This window comes from Brassica napus, chromosome A10 (assembly GCF_020379485.1).
Source record: "Brassica napus cultivar Da-Ae chromosome A10, Da-Ae, whole genome shotgun sequence".
NCBI classification, from domain to species: Eukaryota; Viridiplantae; Streptophyta; class Magnoliopsida; order Brassicales; family Brassicaceae; genus Brassica; species Brassica napus.
This window is the reverse complement of record NC_063443.1, coordinates 1409794-1429521: the sequence shown is the minus strand read 5'-3', so window position 1 is coordinate 1429521 and position 19728 is coordinate 1409794. Positions and strand designations below refer to the sequence as shown.

At 38.2% G+C, this 19728-nt stretch overlaps 2 protein-coding genes, 1 long non-coding RNA gene and 1 pseudogene across 3 annotated transcripts; 1 reads left to right on the top strand and 3 right to left on the bottom strand.

Annotated features, from left to right (window-relative positions):
* Nucleotides 1-112: 112 nt before the first annotated feature.
* BNAA10G02470D lies at nucleotides 113-5586 on the bottom strand. The gene is made up of 11 exons (XM_013810937.3): nucleotides 4838-5586; nucleotides 4307-4571; nucleotides 4058-4208; nucleotides 3266-3953; nucleotides 2396-2813; nucleotides 2143-2324; nucleotides 1893-2049; nucleotides 1587-1814; nucleotides 1165-1518; nucleotides 973-1074; nucleotides 113-713 (listed from the first exon to the last, which is right to left on the bottom strand). Exons 1-11 carry the CDS (start codon nucleotides 5374-5376, stop codon nucleotides 459-461), a joined length of 3339 nt encoding a protein of 1112 aa, XP_013666391.2. The 5' UTR covers nucleotides 5377-5586; the 3' UTR covers nucleotides 113-458.
* Nucleotides 5587-5776: 190 nt separating this feature from the next.
* On the bottom strand, nucleotides 5777-10423 carry LOC106370938 (annotated as a pseudogene).
* Nucleotides 10424-10982: 559 nt separating this feature from the next.
* Nucleotides 10983-12974, bottom strand: LOC106370091 (probable indole-3-pyruvate monooxygenase YUCCA9). The gene is made up of 2 exons (XM_013810160.3): nucleotides 11921-12974; nucleotides 10983-11834 (listed from the first exon to the last, which is right to left on the bottom strand). Exons 1-2 carry the CDS (start codon nucleotides 12587-12589, stop codon nucleotides 11235-11237), a joined length of 1269 nt encoding a protein of 422 aa, XP_013665614.2. The 5' UTR covers nucleotides 12590-12974; the 3' UTR covers nucleotides 10983-11234.
* A 1792-nt stretch (nucleotides 12975-14766) lies between these two features.
* Nucleotides 14767-17173, top strand: LOC125579350. The gene is made up of 2 exons (XR_007317365.1): nucleotides 14767-15174; nucleotides 15562-17173. It is a non-coding gene; the product is annotated as an uncharacterized LOC125579350 (long non-coding RNA).
* Nucleotides 17174-19728: the final 2555 nt, after the last annotated feature.

Here is a 19728-nt window from a genome sequence, read left to right as displayed (position 1 = left end):
TCAACATAGACCCGAATCAATATTCAAAGTTGAGGTCATTATCCATGTTATTGTGTAAATGGAGCAGGTTTAATAATGTGATTAAACGGTTGTCAGAGAATGTTTGCCAAGAAAAAAAAAACATAGTATACACTAATACTTATCTTACAAAAGGACATTTAAATGTTGTCGCATCAATTCTGTTTTGGTTCATATGCTCTTTGTTTAAATAAAAACCTGAAAGAATGATACAATGGTGTCTACATGATACACTGAAGGTTACAAGATGAAGAAACAAACAAGTTACGAGAAATAATTTAACGATCTATTAGTTCTCTGATTCCCATAAGCTTACGAGCCCTTAGACCCTCTATATGAGACCAAATCTTTGTCTCATAAATAATCCCTAAAGCCTAACGAAACCACAACTTACAAAGACTATCTTCTCTCTTTCAAGCTTCAAAGGCTTGAGCTTGTTTTCAAGAAGTGGAAGTAGTACCTGTAGGAGACTTGCTTTTTGTCCATGAAAGAATCATTTCATGGAGGTCTCCAGCGTTTAAACGGTCTAAAGGAGACTCCTCCGTGCAAAGGCGAAACACGTCGATAAGAAACCTCATTGTGTCCAAGTCAGATTCGGCTAAGTCATACTCTTCACGCAGCTTTTTGGCTGATTCGTCATTTTCCTCTGAGATCAATGTCTCTAGCTCCTCCGGTAATTTTGGCCTTTTGCCCTTCTGGTTAAAAAGTAAAAGTAAATGAAGTTGTTAGTTGTCATCAGTGTTCTAAAAATCGGTCTAGCCGGTAAATCAGAACTAAACGGAAAAAAAATTCTAAACCGATTTTTTCTAAATTGGTTTAGGGGTTCAAAAACTCGGTCTAGGCGCCAGTCTAATCATTAATTTCACCTAACTAATGCCTAACGGTTTTTTGAACATTGGTTGTCATATCTCAAGCAAGTGTAAATGGTAATAAAAATAAGTGGGACAAACAAACCTGTAGAGATTCATGAATCTGAAGCTCGGATAACTCGAAATATGGGATTTGTAGTGTCAGTAGCTCGAAGATTAGGCACCCGAATGACCATATATCCACTTCCTGAAAAAAAAACACAAGCAAACTCATAACCAAGAAGACAAAAAAAAAAAGAGAAACTCTGATGAACAAAGTAATGTTGGAGAAACGTACAAGCCCATAGAAGTTCTGTTCGTGCATTGCTCTGAAGACCTCAGGGGACATCCACCGTGGCGTACCGACACAGACGTTAGCAGGCGGTATTCCGACTTGAGCAATGCAGCAACCGTGCAAGTGAGACCTAAGAGGAACAGCTCTATCGAAATCACAGAGCTTCACAATAGGTTCTTCTCCGTTTGCTTTTTGGTTGTCAAGATCGATCAAAACGTTTTCGCTTTTAATATCACGGTGGATTATATCCTTCGAATGAAGCTCCATTAAGGCCCCTGAGATATCTCTTGCGATAGATAAGGCTAGATCCATAGGTACATGGTGCTTACCATCTTCAGAAAGCTTCTCAATGTGACCCTGAAGAGAAGTAAAACAATGAAGAGAAGGTTTTCATTGACGATGCAGAGTAAAAGAAGAAGGTATACCTTTAGAGATCCTCCTTCAATGTATTCCATGAGAATAGAAGATTGCAATATGCGTCGATGTTCGTTTCCATTTTCAGAAGTTATCCACTTGGAAGATATCTCGTGTCCGTATAACTCCACGATGCAGTCATGTTTCAATGCTCCTAGAATCCTCACTTCTCCTAAGCATGTATACTCGAATGTCCTGATGTCATCTACGGAAGCTCCGGAAACCTCTAACGTACGCATCTGAGGAAAGGAGATATGAAATTATTCAGTAAGTTTACTCAAAAAACTCAAAGAGGGGAAAAGACTATAAAAACAAACCTTCAAAGCTGCTGAAGAGGAGCCCAGCTTGCATCGGATAAGACTACTATTAGCTCTCTCTACTCCTTCACCCGTTGACAGGGAAGAAAACGAACTCCCTGGTTCCAGTTCTGCTCTTGCGCAAATGGATTCGCTAAGCCGGTTAAGAGGAACGTACCTGACAATACCACGTCACTGATAATTAAATATAAAAAATCAAAGGGTAGAGAATCAAGCAGACGACATAGAAGAGGGTCCAAGAGTGTTATACCGGCAGAAATATTCTTGATCTGTATATTCTCTGATGTCATGAGGACGGCAAGCATCAACAACCATACGAACCCAAGAGTCACCTCTCTTTACATGAACAACGTTCCAGGCATGCGGCATGAAGTCTAGATAGCCTCTGACAAGCTCACAAGGCACCGGAGGTTCCATACGGTCACAAAGGAACTGAGAAACCAAAAAGAATCAGAACTAAGAGTAACCAAAGAGTTCAGATGTAAGTAAATTTATTTGAGTACCTTCATGAGCAAGGCCCTGTGCCTACAGATGCCAAACTGCAGTTTCCCTAGAGGAACCACTATAGAGTTCCGCTTGGACTTGATAGAACGCAAGGATGTTTCACACACGTCGGACAAACTGACATCTTGAGCAGTCCCCCCTGAAACCTGTTTGTTAAGAGCAGCCAAGTCGTCTTGATTCCCAGCCAAGCAGGTGCAGATAAACGGTTTCTGGTAGTTTGAGCCAGACACTGCCTTCCGGGTTGTTTGAACAACAGAAGCTCTGTCGCTTCCACCAAAGTGATCCGACACAAAAAGGGCGAGGTATGATGCAACTTGAAAGTTGTCTACATCCGCAGTTAAACGGTTCAGTTTCTTCAATCTAGAAACAAGGGCTCGAGCAGAGGAAGTGATTGCATCCAATTCTTCATCCTTTGCCCTTTTAAGATAAACAGAACATAGGCAAAGGTTAGCTCCTGCTAGGGGTGGGATTTTTAGCCGAACCAAAAAGTTCGGTTTTCGGTTTGGTAATCGGTTAGTTCAGTTTTATAAAAAAAAATCCAAAGAGTACCAATCTCAGCCGAAATAACCAAACAGAACTAATCGAACTAACCAAAATCCAAACCAAAATAACCGAATGAACCAATTTTTTTTCGAATTTTATTCAAATTAAACCAAAATTTTAACCGAACTAACTGCAAAGCAGAAAACTTCGGTAAAATTTTTGAAACCGAACTTTTTTCTGTTCACTTTAGTGAGATTTTGACCGACCGAACTAACCATATTCCGAACTAACCGACCCGAACTACACGAATAAACCGAACCCGCAGGCCTAGCTCTAGCCCATAGATAAATATAAATGATTTAACTATAAGTGATAAGTGTTATTACCTGTCCAAGAGTATGACTTCACGTGAATCAAGAGGCAAAACTTTCTCATACCTACTAAGAGGCATAAAGGGCCTATCACGCCCAGCGTCAAAAAATCCATCAGGAAGAGAATCTTCTGTGCTACAAAATGAGGTGCTGCTGTATTTGTACGATAGATTAGCAGTATCAGTAGACGGCCTGTGGCATTTAGAAGCTTTTGGGTTATCTAGATCCTTATCATAGCATCTCTTCGACTTGTGATTTGGCTTCTTTCTCTCTGAAGAGGAATTATAGTCTAAAGAGGGAGAAGAAGATGCCTTGACCTCACAGCACTCCTTGTTATCTCTTTCACTCTTTAATTGGGAATTGTCAGAAACTAAATCAGATTTCAAACTGCTCTCTTGCTCTTCAGAAGTGACGACGGATTCTACTATTTCAGACTCTTCTGACAGTTTATAATTATCATCCAAGCAGATGCTATCAACCATTCCCTGTTTCCCAGTTTCTTCTACTACATACATCTTCAAATTTAATTCCTCCGGAGAGACTTCACTTTTCCACTTCCTGCTGTTGTTCAAGCGCTCCTGCCTTGCCCTTTGCTGGTAGTAATGCTGTCTCCGCTTCCACCTCTTGCTTGATTTGCGAGCCGAGAAGCATCTACTGATGGAAGAGGCCCCAGTTGACATAATTAATGGGTTACGGTGGAAGCCTACAAAAAAACACAAGAAACAGCAAATCCACCATTCAGTACAGCAAATTAAAAATTAAAAGCAAAGAAGTATCAAACTCTCAATTTTATTATTAAATTCACACCTTTATGAGGAAGAGTTATGGTGTTGTTTTCATAAGGGGTTTCATAAACATCCATTTCAGTCATAGTATCAACTCCCATCTCTTCATAGTTTCCTCCCAAATTACACTGTATCCATGCGGGAATACAGCAATAACACGGCAGCTTATTGAACTTGATAACACAAAAAGAAAAAATCCAAAAAAAACTCTGTCAGATTAAAGAATCCAGTGAACTCCTGGTGTGTAAAATCAGAGAGACAAAGTAAGTACCTGTAAATTTAAAATCTGAAGTCCAGGCATTAAGCTTAGATCGAGAGGATCCAGTGTTGCTAATCGGTTGTTTGATACGTCCAGGGTTTCCAAGTTTTGTAATAAAGCTAAAACCGATGGTAGCTCAATTAGCCTGTTGTGAGCAACCTTCAAGGACACCAACGAACTCAGATAACTTATCTCGTTAGGCAAACTCTTGATCTTGTTAAAGGAGAGATCCAGGTACTCTAGACTCGTTAGACATCCGATCTCCGCAGGAAGATATCTGCAAACAAGTGAGGAGACAAAGATCAAATCCAGACACATTATTAAATAAAAACATTAATAAGCAATCTAGTGTTATCAAACTGAACATAAGAAGCAAGAACAGCATATAGGCATGTTCAATAGTTTAATCTAACTTACGTTTCCTACACGGACCCACAACTGAAACTGTCAAAAGCCACCATCTGTATTTGATTTATCAATGTGATGAAGCAATTAAGAAGCTGGAACCGAAGCGATAGGGCACAAAAGGCGGAAGCTTTTTACCTGATGGAGAAGTGACAAACAGAGAGTCTCGTCAAGGACTTAAGCCCCGAGATCTCGCTCAAAAGGGTCAAAGCAGAGGATCGTTTGGGGACTTTAGTGAGCTCGAGCTCCTTCAAAGCCTTGAGCTTGTCCCACGACAAGCCCTCGCCGAGGCTCGGCGACGATATCTTCACCTGGAGATACTCCAAATCGACTAAACCTCCTAGCTCCGGCGGGAAAAGGTCGATCTCGTTGCTGAAGAACTTGAGCTTCTTCAAGCTCCCGAACCCTCCGATTGATTTGGGGATCAAAGTGAAGACATTTCTGAAAAAGTAGAGACCTTTCACGGACCCATCGTCCGAGTTGTTGTTGTCGAGGAGAGAAAGGTCCAGACTTTGACCGGAGACATCGATTACAGATTCGTCCTCTAAGCTTATTATAACTTTGCTGCTACTGGTTGTGGTGGAATCACTCTCATCAACCTCTTCGTCGGAGGACCCTTTGCTCTTCGCTTCCTTTTCGCCGCGTTTAATAGGTTCCGGTGAATCAGAGAACCCCATTGGATCAGCTTCAAAAGGTTAGAAAGTGAAAATGGGATTAAATTAAAAAGCTTAGAGAGAGAGAGAGATCTGTGAGGTGGGCGGGAAGAATTAAATGTTTAATTGAAGAGGGAATCGAGCCCAGGAGAGGTGAATCATAGATGGGGAAGAGAGGGAAGGGAGGCGCTCGAAACCAACCAAGGAGAGAAACCCTAGAGTTGTCTTGTCATGACGTATAAAGGGAGAGAGATATACAAAAGTGTACAACGTATCTGAACTTGGTAACAAATCTACACCACTGTTTTTTTCCATTTTTTCTTTAATACCGACAAGTATTATATTCACGTGTTTTTAAGGCAGAAGTGAAAGAAACATTTCGACCATGGTAATAATTTTTCTTCTAAATTTTGGAAGAGGGGAGTAAACTGTATATGTTAAGGACATTATAGAACAAAAAGAGAAGAGGATCTACACACTATTAATGGAGAATAATTACGTCTTTTTGTCAGTATTTATCTTATTTGAACCGTATAAATATTTACATACACCCTCCTCCACCCGGACTCTCCTAACTATGGATCCAAGACGATTATCTGCTCAATGATCAGCTCTTGCACCTTTTTCTCTTTCCCTTTTTCCACTTCTTCTCCTCTTCTATCTTCTTCCTGTTTCTGCAAAAAAAAAATTCAGAAACAATCTTATGATACAAAGGATGATTATTCAATACATGTGCCCATTTATAGTTCATAGATCGAAGCAGAGGGCATGTCCAAATAATGTGGATAGGTTCATTAAGTTTCATCATCGAATGTTTGTTTGTGTTTTGGCACATTTGAGGCACTTACCTCAACTTGGTGTGGCACTGGGAATAAGTTGATGGCGTCCGGATTAAAACTAAATCCGTTGCGAACAAAAAAAAAATAGTGAAATGGGAATGAGATTGATGTTCTTCGTTAATACATCGTGATATGAAAGAGTGAAAGCGTGTGTTACCATCTGGAAAAAGCTAGTTGCCAAACGTATGGAATAAAGAACTCTTCTGGGTGGCTCTCTTGTTCATATGAGAAGTGAAGTTGTGTAAACATCTGCAGTGAACAATGAAAAGAATGATATGAGCTTTAATAATTCTAATGAAAGGAAAAATTATATATCAGTGATAAGTGTTAAATCATTTGTTAATTACCTTCATGCCTTCGCCTCGCCAAAACCGACAACTGTCGATGATGAATTCAAGAACTTTCTGCACTGGCCATTCTCGATCCGATCTTTGAGAGTCCATGCGGTTATTGAAAAAGTCTAAGACCTAAATAGAAAACTGATGATTAGGTAAGCAATTTGAGAAACAAATGGATCAATCAGATACTCTGTTCTTTCTAATTTTTACTGAATTTAAAAGCCTATGGAACTGTGATGCAGCCTACTGTGTATATATTTTCGACTAGCTCATGAAATCTCTGATGATTCTTGAAAGGTTGGAACACTTCTTGCCGATGCATAACTGCATACACGATCTGCAGAAACCAGAATTACAGATTGATTCAGTGAAGGAAGAACAAGGATTCAATATGTAACTCATGCTGCCAAGAATAAAATGACAATGTGATATACCTCCGGATTTCTTGGCAACGCGTACGTCAAAATTGCATTTAATATATCAAGGACAAGTCTCAAGAAATCAGTAAAGATTTGCAACTCTGCTGCCTACAAGTTGGGAAACACACATTAAAGGATAACACGACGATCCATTGCAATATATTAAGTGCTTGAACTAACTATGCCTTACCAGATCTTCAGAAACGCCATCACCCTCTCCTGCCAGGCTTATTTTGATACTTCGCTGCTTCTCACCTGTCAACTCCGATAACTTGTTATACATGTGTTTGACAATTCATGTTCAGTTACATAGGATCCATAATGAGCATCATTCTACACAAGAAAAGTGGAACATATGCAAATTCATAAAGGATATTGATTGCATACTTTCGAGAAAGCATGTAGAAAAGGCTGACAAGCCTCTACGAGGCATATGCACTAAGATGATGGGCATGGGGTGCCATGTTAGCCAAGGTTGCAAGGCATGTAGTCTGAAGATACACATCCTGTAAACACCCAAGGAAAAAAAAAATTGTCACAATATACACCACAAGTTAATTTCCCAAACAAATGGCCTTCTATACATAAGAAAGGCACAACACACCCCAGCCTATACGGAAGGAAATTTATATCTTAAGTGCTTATTTTCTGATACATCTCCAAATAGGTTGCAGTTGATACCTGACTATCAACTTGATTACACTCTTATAAGGCTTGTATGAAGTACATATTGAAACAAATGTTTCGTTGCTAATATAAGAATGTAAAGCTATACCCGCAGTTTAAAAAGGTTGTGTTGCACTGTTCTGATGAGAATAATGACCATTAAGGAGCCAAGAGACGTCTGATGAAGGAGATGCTCCTTGTACCATGGAACGCTAGGAAGTATCTATTCATATGAACCGTAATCAGAAAAGATACAACGTTAAGATATATCATTTCAATCTTAATGATAGGAAATAGCACATACCATCTTGTGAATGCTTGAATTGAATGATGAATCCTGACTAAGTATGAGAAGTACAATGAGCATCATGTATATTTGATTGGATGAAGTGCTTTTTGAAGCGTTATACAACGTTTCTAGAATAGACATCAACTGTCCATCAAAATACATATTCTTTTATACCATAGATTATTGATATGAAACCACAAGGACTTTACATCAACAAATAAAACAGTCCAGTGTGAACAAAGGTGAAGAACGGCATTCCACTTTTCGAAGATAATAGATAAAAATAATGAAACAGACGCATACTGGAGTTTATGATTCATACCATAGTATCCAAATCAGTTCGCACCAAAACATACTCCTTAAAGTCGGAGTTCCTTTGCAGTAATGAGTAGAGGAGCAAGACAGCGCCCTCGTCAGCCAAACACCTACATTGCCAGATTGCGTTATTACTCAGTAGCAAAGAACTTATTAAACTAAGACTTCTACAGGATAAAGCTCTAATGAAAACAGAAACAAAACTACTGTAGAGAAAAAACCCAAGAAAAAAACAACTTTTTAAAGAGAAAATACAACTTACATGCCAAGAGTATCAAATAAAGAAGCAAACGGTATCCGCACATGTGGACCAGGGTAGGCATTTCCCTCAACATCTGAGCGGTCAACTGCAATCAGGGTAACAGTTTAGCTAGGTTAACAATTTAGCTATACACATAGGGTTCACCCTAGTCATAAAAATGAGGACAAATAAGTAAGGAATCTCACATTCGACATCTCTAGCATTTGTCAGAGCCTTGCTAAAGATATTGCCAGAGGAAAATGCATGCCCTTTAGATACTGATTCTGAAGTAGCACTGTCATCACTTTTATCCGTCAAAGACTCATCACTCATGATAGGCCTGTGGTAATTAGTGAAAATTAGCAAAACATGAAGGCTGAACTCCGCTAGTGGATGTTTAGATCCGTCACCACTGTTATTTACAAGATAGTTCAAGGGCAAGAGCACAAATGTCGCTGCATATCCATAAGAAAAATTCTCATGAATACAAGAACGTTGCACAAAGCTAAGCCGGACAACATAAAGTATCGGAACCGCAATAGAAAATGGTTAACAAGTACGAGAACAAACACCTACCAGCTGCAGAACCAACTCTTTCCAAAATGCATGGTGAATCTCCATCAGAATACATATAGGTTTTTCCACTTGGAGGAGTACGAGAAATATAATTAAGTAGCAATCTTCTGACAGCCAGGCAAACTAGAGACTTCTCCTATAAATTGTTGAAGCAAAAGAAAGAGCAATAATCGGTAAGGGGGTAAAATCTATGCAAAAGACGAAAAAAAACTAATTAAGATGTTACCTGAGATATTGCTGCATCAATAAAAGGGTTAGCATCTCTTGGTCCAGGTGATGGTCCGGAGAGAAGCTGTGTCGACATTGCAACAATCATGAAGTTCAGAAGTTCCTGATGTAGAACATACGAGTTGGGACTTGCCAAATAAATGATAAAAATCAGGAAAATAGCCACTCAAATTGATAAGGATAGATCAAATATAGAATAAGCATGGCATACCTCACTTCAGTTAATCCAATGAAACTCAGCACACTATGCTTAACAAAATTCTGGATGTCTTGATCTGCCAATAAAACACTCAATAAGCTATTTAATGCTGGATAAAAGCTAGTATTTAAGAGAATCATTACCCATCACAAAGCCATGAGGAACTGGCTCACTATCGTCTAGAGATAGATGCAACTCCTCAAGGCTATCACTTTTTCCATTCTCAATCAAATGCTTCAAAAACACTGACGAAATATACGTTGCGTTAACAGCTCTCTTATAGATAGAAGAAGCCTGATCATCATCAGAATCCTGAAGAAGCTCTTGCAAACACCACGACAGATGAATCAACAGCTTCGCAAGGTGCCTAGTGTATCCATTGCTTCGTCCTACAAAAAAAAAAAGACATCTCTTATTCTCAAATTTCAACATTCCAATTCGATAACACATCTTTCTATTTCAGTAAACCCTAGGATTCAACATACTGTGCGTGAGAATGACTAACCGAAAAGCTCGCAGGCTTGTGGAACACGATCACTAGGCCAGCGAGAGCTCAGCGGAAGCTCGAGGAGCTTGTTCCAGTAATCAAACGCCAGGGGGAACGATTTTTCCCCGACGAAAGTCGAAATGAGATACTCCGCCACGGAAACATCATCACCACCGCCGGTGTTTCGCGGCGTCGAAGGCGCGCCTCCCATGTCAGCCTCGCCGAGTCAATCGGTCGCGTCGTCTGAGTCAGTTACGATTAAAGATCAACAGCAACAATGCAAAAGATCTCTTTCAATGGATCTAAATCTGAGAGAGAGAGATTGAAGATTCAAACTGAGAACGAAATGCTTCAACACGAAGGGTTTAGAGAGGACGCGTTGTTTATTGTTTTATTTATTTATTTTTGTAATCTCCTTTTTTAATGTTGAAACCTTCTTCAACTACGTATATCTTATTTCCACAATTTTGTTTTTATATAAAGGAGGTTTTAATCTTTCTAATTATATTATGGAAGTTGTAATATTTCCATCAATACGCTTATTAGTTCTAAGATTAAATGAAGAATGGAAATTAATTTCTTAATTACGGATGGTACATGCTACGTGCTACCAAATCAATCCCACCAAATTCTCATTAATATTTGATTCAAATACTTTAATGCCTTCATACGTTTTCTCTTTTCTTTTTGGTAGAGGGCACAACTTTATTTGTTTTCTGTAGTTAATTTCAACAAAACCTTCTTATTTTTGGGTTAATTACATGACTTACTTATTCAAATTCTACTTTTTTGAAGACCACAATGTTTTTTATTTTTTACAAGAGAAAAATTATTATAATTATTTTACAAGTCAAAATGGGTTTGGGATAATTCAAATGAAATGGAGTCAAACTGATAAGCTACCGTCTTTGGACCGTCGATTGTCGGTGTAGTGAAATGTGGCCTAATCCTTCTGACGACAAATGTCATGCCCATCCTCTTTATTGCACGCCATCCGCGGTTCTGGGCCTTTAGATGTGGGCAAAAACTTAACTGTCATAATAAACCGGGTCTCTTAGTGAGTTAAGCCCACAGTTAATTAATTACCATCGCCAAACACGTATTACAGAAAAATTAACCAAGTATAGTAAAAAGCCACGTCATCCTAAACTATTACAAAATGCCCATAACAGCGTGTAATAAAAAAACACTGTGGACTTCAGGAGAGGACTCTCTGTACTCTACTATACACTTTACAAAATAAATAAAATATTGTTTTATACTAGAAAGACACCTAACTTGAGGCTTAAGCAACTGAGATGCACCTGCGGTGACCCACGTTTCTCCTCGTCTTCTGTCGTTTGGTCTCTTCTCTCCACACATTCCCAATGTCTTGAGCGATGTTAACGGCGTCCGCAGATGCTCCGGCCAATCCTTTCCTCGTGAACCCGGCCGCGTACAGACCCGACTTCCCTTTCCACGCGTTTGGAAACGGCGATTTAGGGAACCCGTTCTTGGAAAAGAATTCACTTTCCTGAAGCCAAGAAGGGACGTTGCTGCGATAACCGGTGGCAAGAACCACGGCATCGATATGTAGCTTCTGTCCGTCTACGAGCTCCACGTGGCACCGTGAGAACCGTTTGATTGCTGGGACGATCTCTACGTCGCCGGACTTTATTTTCTCTAGAGCACCGATGTCAAGAACCGGTGTTTTCCCCGTCTTGCTTTTGAGCTCCATTGGGCCGATACTGGGCCTTTTAAGCCCGTACTTAGATAAGCTCCCAAGAACTAGCCATGATAAAATCAATAGAAGCTTGTCGACGAGCCATAGAGGTAGCCACTTCATTAGCATCACTGAGATTCCGAACGTTGATTTCCCCATTATTTCTCTTGGTAACACATGAACCTAGACGAATTAAAAAAATATTTAGCTTAACGTTTCAAATTTTATTTTGTGGTTATAAGAAAATAAAATATTATGTTTTTGCTTACCGAGCTTCTAACGACCATGGAAGCAATAGCATTGTGATTAGCAAGATCGAGTGAGACCTCCATGCCTGAGTTTCCACATCCCACGACAAGAACTCTCTTCCCTCTATATTTTTCGCCGGACTTATACTCACAAGCGTGAGCCACTTCTCCGTCAAACTCCGTCTTAAGCCCGTTAATCTCCGGCACAACACGTTCAGCGTTTTCTCCCGTTGCCACCACCAACCACCGGCAGATATACTCCATCTCCTCTCCGGCTGTTGTTGTCGTCTTAACCCGCCATAACCCGCTGGTTTCATCAAACCGGGCAGATACAACGGATTTATTGAACTCCGGTTTAATCTCGAACTTGTTTGCGTATGACTCAAGGTAATCGATGAACTGTCGTTTTGTTGGGTATTCAGGGTAGTGATCCGGGAAGGGCATTTTGGGTAATTGACAGAATTTTTTGGGTAAGTGGAGCTTGAGCCTGTCGTACGTTCGTTTCTGCCAGAGTGATGCTATGCAGTCTGATCTTTCGACCACGACGAATGGGACTCCTTGATCACGTAGACAAGCTGCTGTAGCTAAACCGGATGGGCCTGCTCCGACGATAACCGGACCGTTGACCCAAATACACCGACGGTCTGATAAATATGCTTCACTTGCCATGAGTCTAAACATATTCTCCATTTTCTGAATAGAAGCAAGTATGTTTGAGGTGGGTTTTGATTGATTTGGAAGTGTTTGTAGTTAAGTTGAATGTTTTTTTGTTTGTTTGTTGTATGAGAAAAGAGATCTATTGGTTTGGATTTGGAGGGAGAAGATGTGTGTGTTTATATAGGAGTCTGAGTACTTATGAGAATGCATGTGGTTTGCGCCTTTTATGGGTTGATTATTCTATGGGTGTATGCAATATTTTATTTAGGACCTAACTTTTGTCATATGCCTTTGCTTAAAATGCGAAATAATTTTATATTATTTACATTTTTCTATAGAAAATATATAGGATTATTCGATTCTCTTAATTATTGCATTTTTGTGACTTTAATTAGAGAATAGTATCCCACAATCCTCAGCCATATGCCGTCTTTGTTTACATTTGTTGCTGATAATAGAATCAATTATCACTTTGTAATATGATTACTGATTATTAATGTTATTCCCGTCGGTTTTTTGTTACTAAATTGTGTGATGTGAAAGAGTAATAAATTGGAGACTGGACCCAGAGATAACGAGTGATATATACATACACCATCTAAAATCCGATCGTCTGGTCCAGTCCATGAACTTCACTATGATTATAGTTATACAAATCAAATTGATGAGCCTGCGTATATATGTGCACGGCATAGTAGATATTATTTACATGTGTTATGCTAATGGAAATCAGAGATTGAGATGTTATATATAGTGAAAATTAAACTACTTACCATTCAAAGGTTGTGTATACAGGGTCGTGCCTGAATTTTTTGGGCTTCCAAACACAAAATATATTTTTGGCTCTTCAATTACTTATTATGGAAAAACATTAAAATTTATGGGGCAAAGAATCAAACCCCAAACCCTTTGTAGGAAAGAATTAAACATAGACCAGTAGAACTAATTAGACTTTGTTAAAAAAATTGGCCCTTAAAATACTTATATACATCAGGCTCCCAAGCATGTGCTTGATCAGCCTATAGTCAGGCACGGCCCTGTGTGTATATATATACATGAGCTAGTTTGTTGTTTTCATGGCTCCACTTATTTTCCTCTATTTGTTTAGTTTCTTAAAATTAAATTACTACAAACTCCTAGCTTCTCCACTATGCATATATTAAGAAACCTACATGGTAAAAGAAAAGGAGGAAGAAGAGAGTTTCATAAGTTTTTTTTTGTTTGGTGTAAAGAGTTTCATAAGTTGTTATTTCCGCTTAAATTTGTTTTGCTTTTGCCAACTTGCGTATCTCCACTTAAAAACAATCCCACTGGTTCTTTCTTATTACTGACCTAATGGAAGCATTTAGTGTTTTTCAAGTTATTTCAATCAGTGATCATATAAAACCCACGTTGCACATCATGCTCAGAAATATTCAACCACGTGGAGAAGATGATGAGTCACGAGTAGGTCCAGTTTTGGCCCACTTTAAAACTCCTCCGCCAACTACCTAACCACATCGAATCAAGTTTTTTTTAATTTTTAAAATTAATTTTATTAAGTTGCTCAGAAAAATTAATTTTACTATTATGATTATCTTTTTATAGTTTCTGTTTTGTTTGTTTGCTCTTTTAGGTAGTTCCAAGTTCTATATTCATCACCTTGAAAGCTTGCATGATAATATGCTTTTGAATCTCTAGACGTAACAGTTTTTTCTTTCTTTTTACAAAAAAGTGTTACCAAAAAGAATAGTTGGAAGTTTATTGCATATTTTTCTATTTTATTAAGATATAAGTGGAAGCAGTGGCGGAGGCAGCATATAACCATGTGGGTCAATTGACCCATGTGAATTTTGAAGATTTTTTGTTTTGCATGTATGTCTTGTGGAAACATATGAAGAGTTTAGCTTAATGACTCTTGCAAAATATATGTATCATCAATTTGACCCTCTTAAAACAAAATTCTCCCTCTGCCACTGAGTGGAAGTATTAAGAAATAGGAATGTCACTTCCAGATGACAAAAAAAAAAAAAAAAAAGAATGTCACTTCAATGTTATACACTAAATTAGTTCGGAGACTTTCGTTGGAAAATTAAATTTTTATCTGGCACTCATTCCTCAATGCAATGTCACTAATCTAACCTATACTAAAAGGGTTATATGAGCATCAGAGAGTGTGTCCACGTAGGACAATTAAATCAGCCAATCAGTAGGTTTCTATACAACACGTCAGACACGCGATGACAAACCTTATTTTCCCAAAATCGAATCTGGGACCCTTTCTCTTCGTCTTCTCCGTCGTCTTCGTTTCAGGCATTACCACAATTCAATTACCATCCGTAACTCCTGAATTTAATGCGGTTAAGTCCTTTGGAGTCCCTCTCCTTCCCTCCTTATACATAGCTTCAGTGTGAAGCTAGCTATTGAGGATATACTGTTGATCTTCTCTTGGCTTGGCCTCTCCACGACCTTTGGTTTACGGACGGAAGCAATTATCACCGCCGACGTTTTTCAGGAATCACTTGGTCACTGTTGACTATCACCGTCGCTGATCGACGTCTCCATTCACACCGTTATTTTTGGTGGCGCTAAGTTCAACCCTTCCGGTCACGCAGCCTTCTATGCAGCCGATATCCCGAGTATACCCTTCTTCCCTTGACTATCAGATTGCCTGCTCAGATATACTACTAATCTAAGATCCAAAACATATTTGAAATTTCTGGACTTTGAGTCTCAAGTTTGCGTTCACTTGGGCACCGTTAGGTTTTACTGGGTTATCTTAGAACTTGAAAAAACAAAAATACGTTATTTTGGTATTTGTTTTGCATACGTTTCTTATATTTATACTGCTCGGTGATTGTTTGTCTAGATTAGTACATCAAAGAAAGATGAAGACATAATTTTTTTTATTTTGATCGAGCATGTTTTTTAAATCTTTAACTAGCAGAATTTGACTCTCTGCTCAGACTTTTTTTTGTCTTGGGTATATGATAGGAAACTTTAATAAAATCTCTTTCCCCTAGCAGAGTGGATGAGCACCTGAGCGGATTCAATCGGAATAAGTTTTTAAATTGTAATCGAGAAGGAGAAGCAGCTGTCTTCAGGGAATTTCTTACTCATGCTTCAGAAGGTCTATTTGTACTTGACCCTATGTCATACAGACTTACAGTGCATTGCCCGTTACGTTATCACTTTCCTTAGTTATTCGTTCTATCTGTTCCACTCATTCAAATAGGGATACCCATCTCAGAGAAAGGAACACGCGGATCAACTCATGGAGAAATTGTTACAATCAGTCACTACATTTTCTCTGGACTATGAAAAAAATGTTAAAATATTGACTCATGGGTAACATCCGTTATGGTGTAGTCTTTTAATGTCACAGAACCTGATCAGAAATTTTGTTTAGAACTTGAACTTGACGGAGCAGCCGTGCAGGTTATGAGCTGTGTTTGACACTAAAATGGAAACCATGAGATCTTGAAATGGATCGATAATATCTCAGCAGACTGTTGTATTCATGTTACCTGCATTCTGTGGTCAAGTTTCCTCGCTATTTATGCATGCTTATGGCTATCGTGTCAAACATCTACTAAGCAAACTAAACCTTTTTTCCTTCACCATATCTTGGTTTTTCTTATTACACAGTAGCAAAGCATCCTCACGTTTTCTTTTCCCTTATGCATAGAGTAACCATATTTCTTGATTAATGCTGCTTAGTGATGCAATGTTCCTGTAAATTTAGGTTTTTCCTAAGGTCATGTGTATGTTTTATCTGACTTGGAGTCATGCATATGGAGATGGTTCAAAAATCAGGGAATTCGTTTCTAGACTTCAAATATGAAATGTGTCTCTCCGTTTCAGGGAAAGTGTTTGTTTAGCATTCACTTTAGTTTATTAAATGCGGAAACTAAACTGATATTGAGTGGCTTAAGTTTGGGGATTGTCTCTTTGTTCCCTTTATGTAATAGATGTGCTCTGCATTGGTAATTCTACCATAAGTTTGTTATGACTTATTGAGTTCTTTATCAAGTTTTGAAATCATTAAGTTTATTTTTGAATGTAAATGCTCTGTTTGTGAGCATTCAAGACTTTCATTCTTGTGCATATTGTCATGGTGCCCACAAGAAAAGTTCACGTCTGATATGTTTATTCGTGCCATCTTTTGATTCAAATTTCACACTTTTGTGTTTCTCATTATTGCTTAATCAACCTAGAACTTGAGGATCGCATGCCCGTCGGCTCCGGTGTTGTTTTTACATCGCCTATTCCCGGATTCCTACAGTTTGCTAGGAACATCTGTAGAGAGTCCATGTAACCTTTCTACACTTACCTTCAGGTAGAACCTTGATGGATCTTATTGATGCTGCTCACTCAGACCAATAGGTCTTGCGTGAGGTCATCTGGAGCAGCTCAAGGGATGGATTATGTGAGGTGGTAGAGGCTTTGGTTCACCGGTAGAAGCTCTCTTCAACTATCTAGGATCTGAATTTTGGAATACATTTGCATTATTTATGTTAAATATATATATAGCATGCGCATACACCGTACGTTTCAACACAGTTTAGTTCCTCATCAGCTTTGTCGTACAAAGAAGTTTTTAATTGAGTTTATTTAAGTGCAGCTATGTTTTTTGCTGTTCTATGTTCTTTATTATTAAAAAAAATATCTCAACATTCCTACTCAATACCAAAGAAATAACTCAAACCACAATTTAGCATTTGAGATTTACTCGCCTGATAACAAATATACACCTATCAGTGTTACAAGAAAAAATAAGTATACAACTATCTCGGTGATTGGAATATCCAACCATAACTTATATTCTTTGATTATATAGCTAGAGGTTGGTTGATTTAAAATACTAATTGATTTTATTTAGAGACATGAGAGGATCTAACCTATACTAAAAGGGTTATATAAGGAGTAGAGAGTGTGTCCACGTCAGCAATTAAAATCATCCAATGGGATTGGTTCTTTCCTCCACGTCAAACCGAAATTGGGTTAGATCTTGGGCTGTTATTTTTTTTGATCCGTGAAAAGGGAAGCCCAAATCTGAGAAAATCTTATAATGTCGACATCTCATCTCTTCACTCTTTAGTAACTCTAAAACGGCCAGGTATGAATCTCTTCGACATCTCATCTCTTCGCCATTTCCCCTTCTTCTTTTAACTAAGATGCTTGACCATTTGCTGTGCCTCTTTGGATACCACGATCTATTCAAACTCCGATCAAAGCAAGTGTATCGGTTTCAGTTTTCACTTTGATTTCCTTGAAGCCCTAACTAGAAATCCGACAATAGATCCACTGTTCAATCCTCCTTCCATGGAAACCCTTTCCTGTGTTTGTGCTCAATTCCAAGATGGGAGGCGAATGAGTATTCTTTGAAGCTTATTCAGATGATGAAGCTTACGCTGGCAGATAGTATGTCTTCATGATGTATCCCTTTCTTTGGTATTTTCTTTTGGTTTATTTTTTAAAATATTTTGAATTTCAGTTATATAATCCTTATTCGTTATGCTAATGGTATTAGGGGATTTTGTAATATCAACGAGATTAAGATTGAAGAAGTAAAGTATATCAATCTTACATTGTCGGCAGTAGCTATATTAGTTAATGTCGGTTTGGTTTTCTTTCTGATTAGATCTCATACATTAAACTCACAAACAAAATTAACTTGGTTTGGTTTGTAGTTGGGAATGGGATTGATTAGGTTTTGGACAGTCCAAGTAAGTGGGGACATCGTTGATAAAGACAGCAAGAAATGCGTGTCAACGTGTTCAAGTTCATTGCATTTTTCATAAGAGATATGCGTATACATATACAATGTACATGTTTTTTCTCAAATATATTGTGCACTTTGGATCAAAGTAAATGCATTATCTACTTTTATAGATGTTGCTTGATTGTCAATTTCAAACCATCCAAGTAGATTAGGCGCTTCTGATAAGGTTTCAGACTCTGTTTGTATCTTACAGCTATTGATGGAAACTCATTAGTCTTCATGATTCTGTTTTTTTTTTGGAAGATTACAAGCTGAGGGATCTCATGAGGTGTACATTTTCATATTCGGTAGGTGCTTATTTTTTTGTATCCTGTTTCAAGTTTCTTTTACGGAAAAAATAGTGACTTTAATTTCTTTCCCTATTGTCAATTAGATGTAGAGCATAGACCCATTGGATTGGCCAAAACGGATATACATAATCCAAGGGAAAGGAAGAGGGAAGGCTTCAACCGTAGAGGATATAAGTCGTGAGGATCAGAAAAAAGTCTGAGGCAGATCTCAGCGCTAATTCTTATCTACTATCCCAGGGGACAAAGCCTGCTTATGGTTCTTTCGATCAAACGGTGCGTATTTGGAACATTGAACCTCACACTGATCTAATATCTTTGTCTTACGCTTAATTATAAACGTTTGCTTCTTTGTGATTTTACAACTGCGAAAATTTATATATGTTTTTGCTATTAGTGTAGTTTCCATTGAGTTTTTGAGGCATATTGCAATAATGTTGGTTTTGATGATCTTCTATTAATCTAACAGATGACCAAAAAAAAAAACCTAGAATCACTTTCAGCGTAACATCAACAAACCCGTGATTATTGATTCTATTATTAAGAAAAGCAATCTGATACAAGATTGATAGATTAATTATCATTATATTTAAAAATAATATGAGTTTCTCAGCAACTGATGCATTTGTTTCAAGTGGTCTCTCTGCAATAGGTAGCAAGTATATCAACATACGTATAGTTTGGTGTTTGTTACTTTGTTTTACTTATCTCTTTTAGTGTTTCTATACCTGATTTTGTTTTTGTTTTTACTGAGATGTTTTGACAATTTAAGAATGAAACGGAGATGTGTTTCTGATATATCTGACAGGGAAACATGGTTACGATTATCAAAGCTTTATCAGATTATGTTCATAGCAAAGGGCTTAAGCTTGGAATCTACTCTGATGCTGAGTATATGTATATACACAACTGCCACTCATTATTATGGTAATGCAAGTGAAAAGCAGAGTTATTAAGATTTTTGATCTAACCACTAACAATTTTAACAATACCTCTCATTTAGGTTCATAAGAGATCAGAGATCGCTGGTGATATAGATTGGTGCCAGTTTCATCTTTTGCGACGTATCTCCTTGATGTTTGAATGATCATATTGAAACATACAAGCCGAAGGAGGGAACA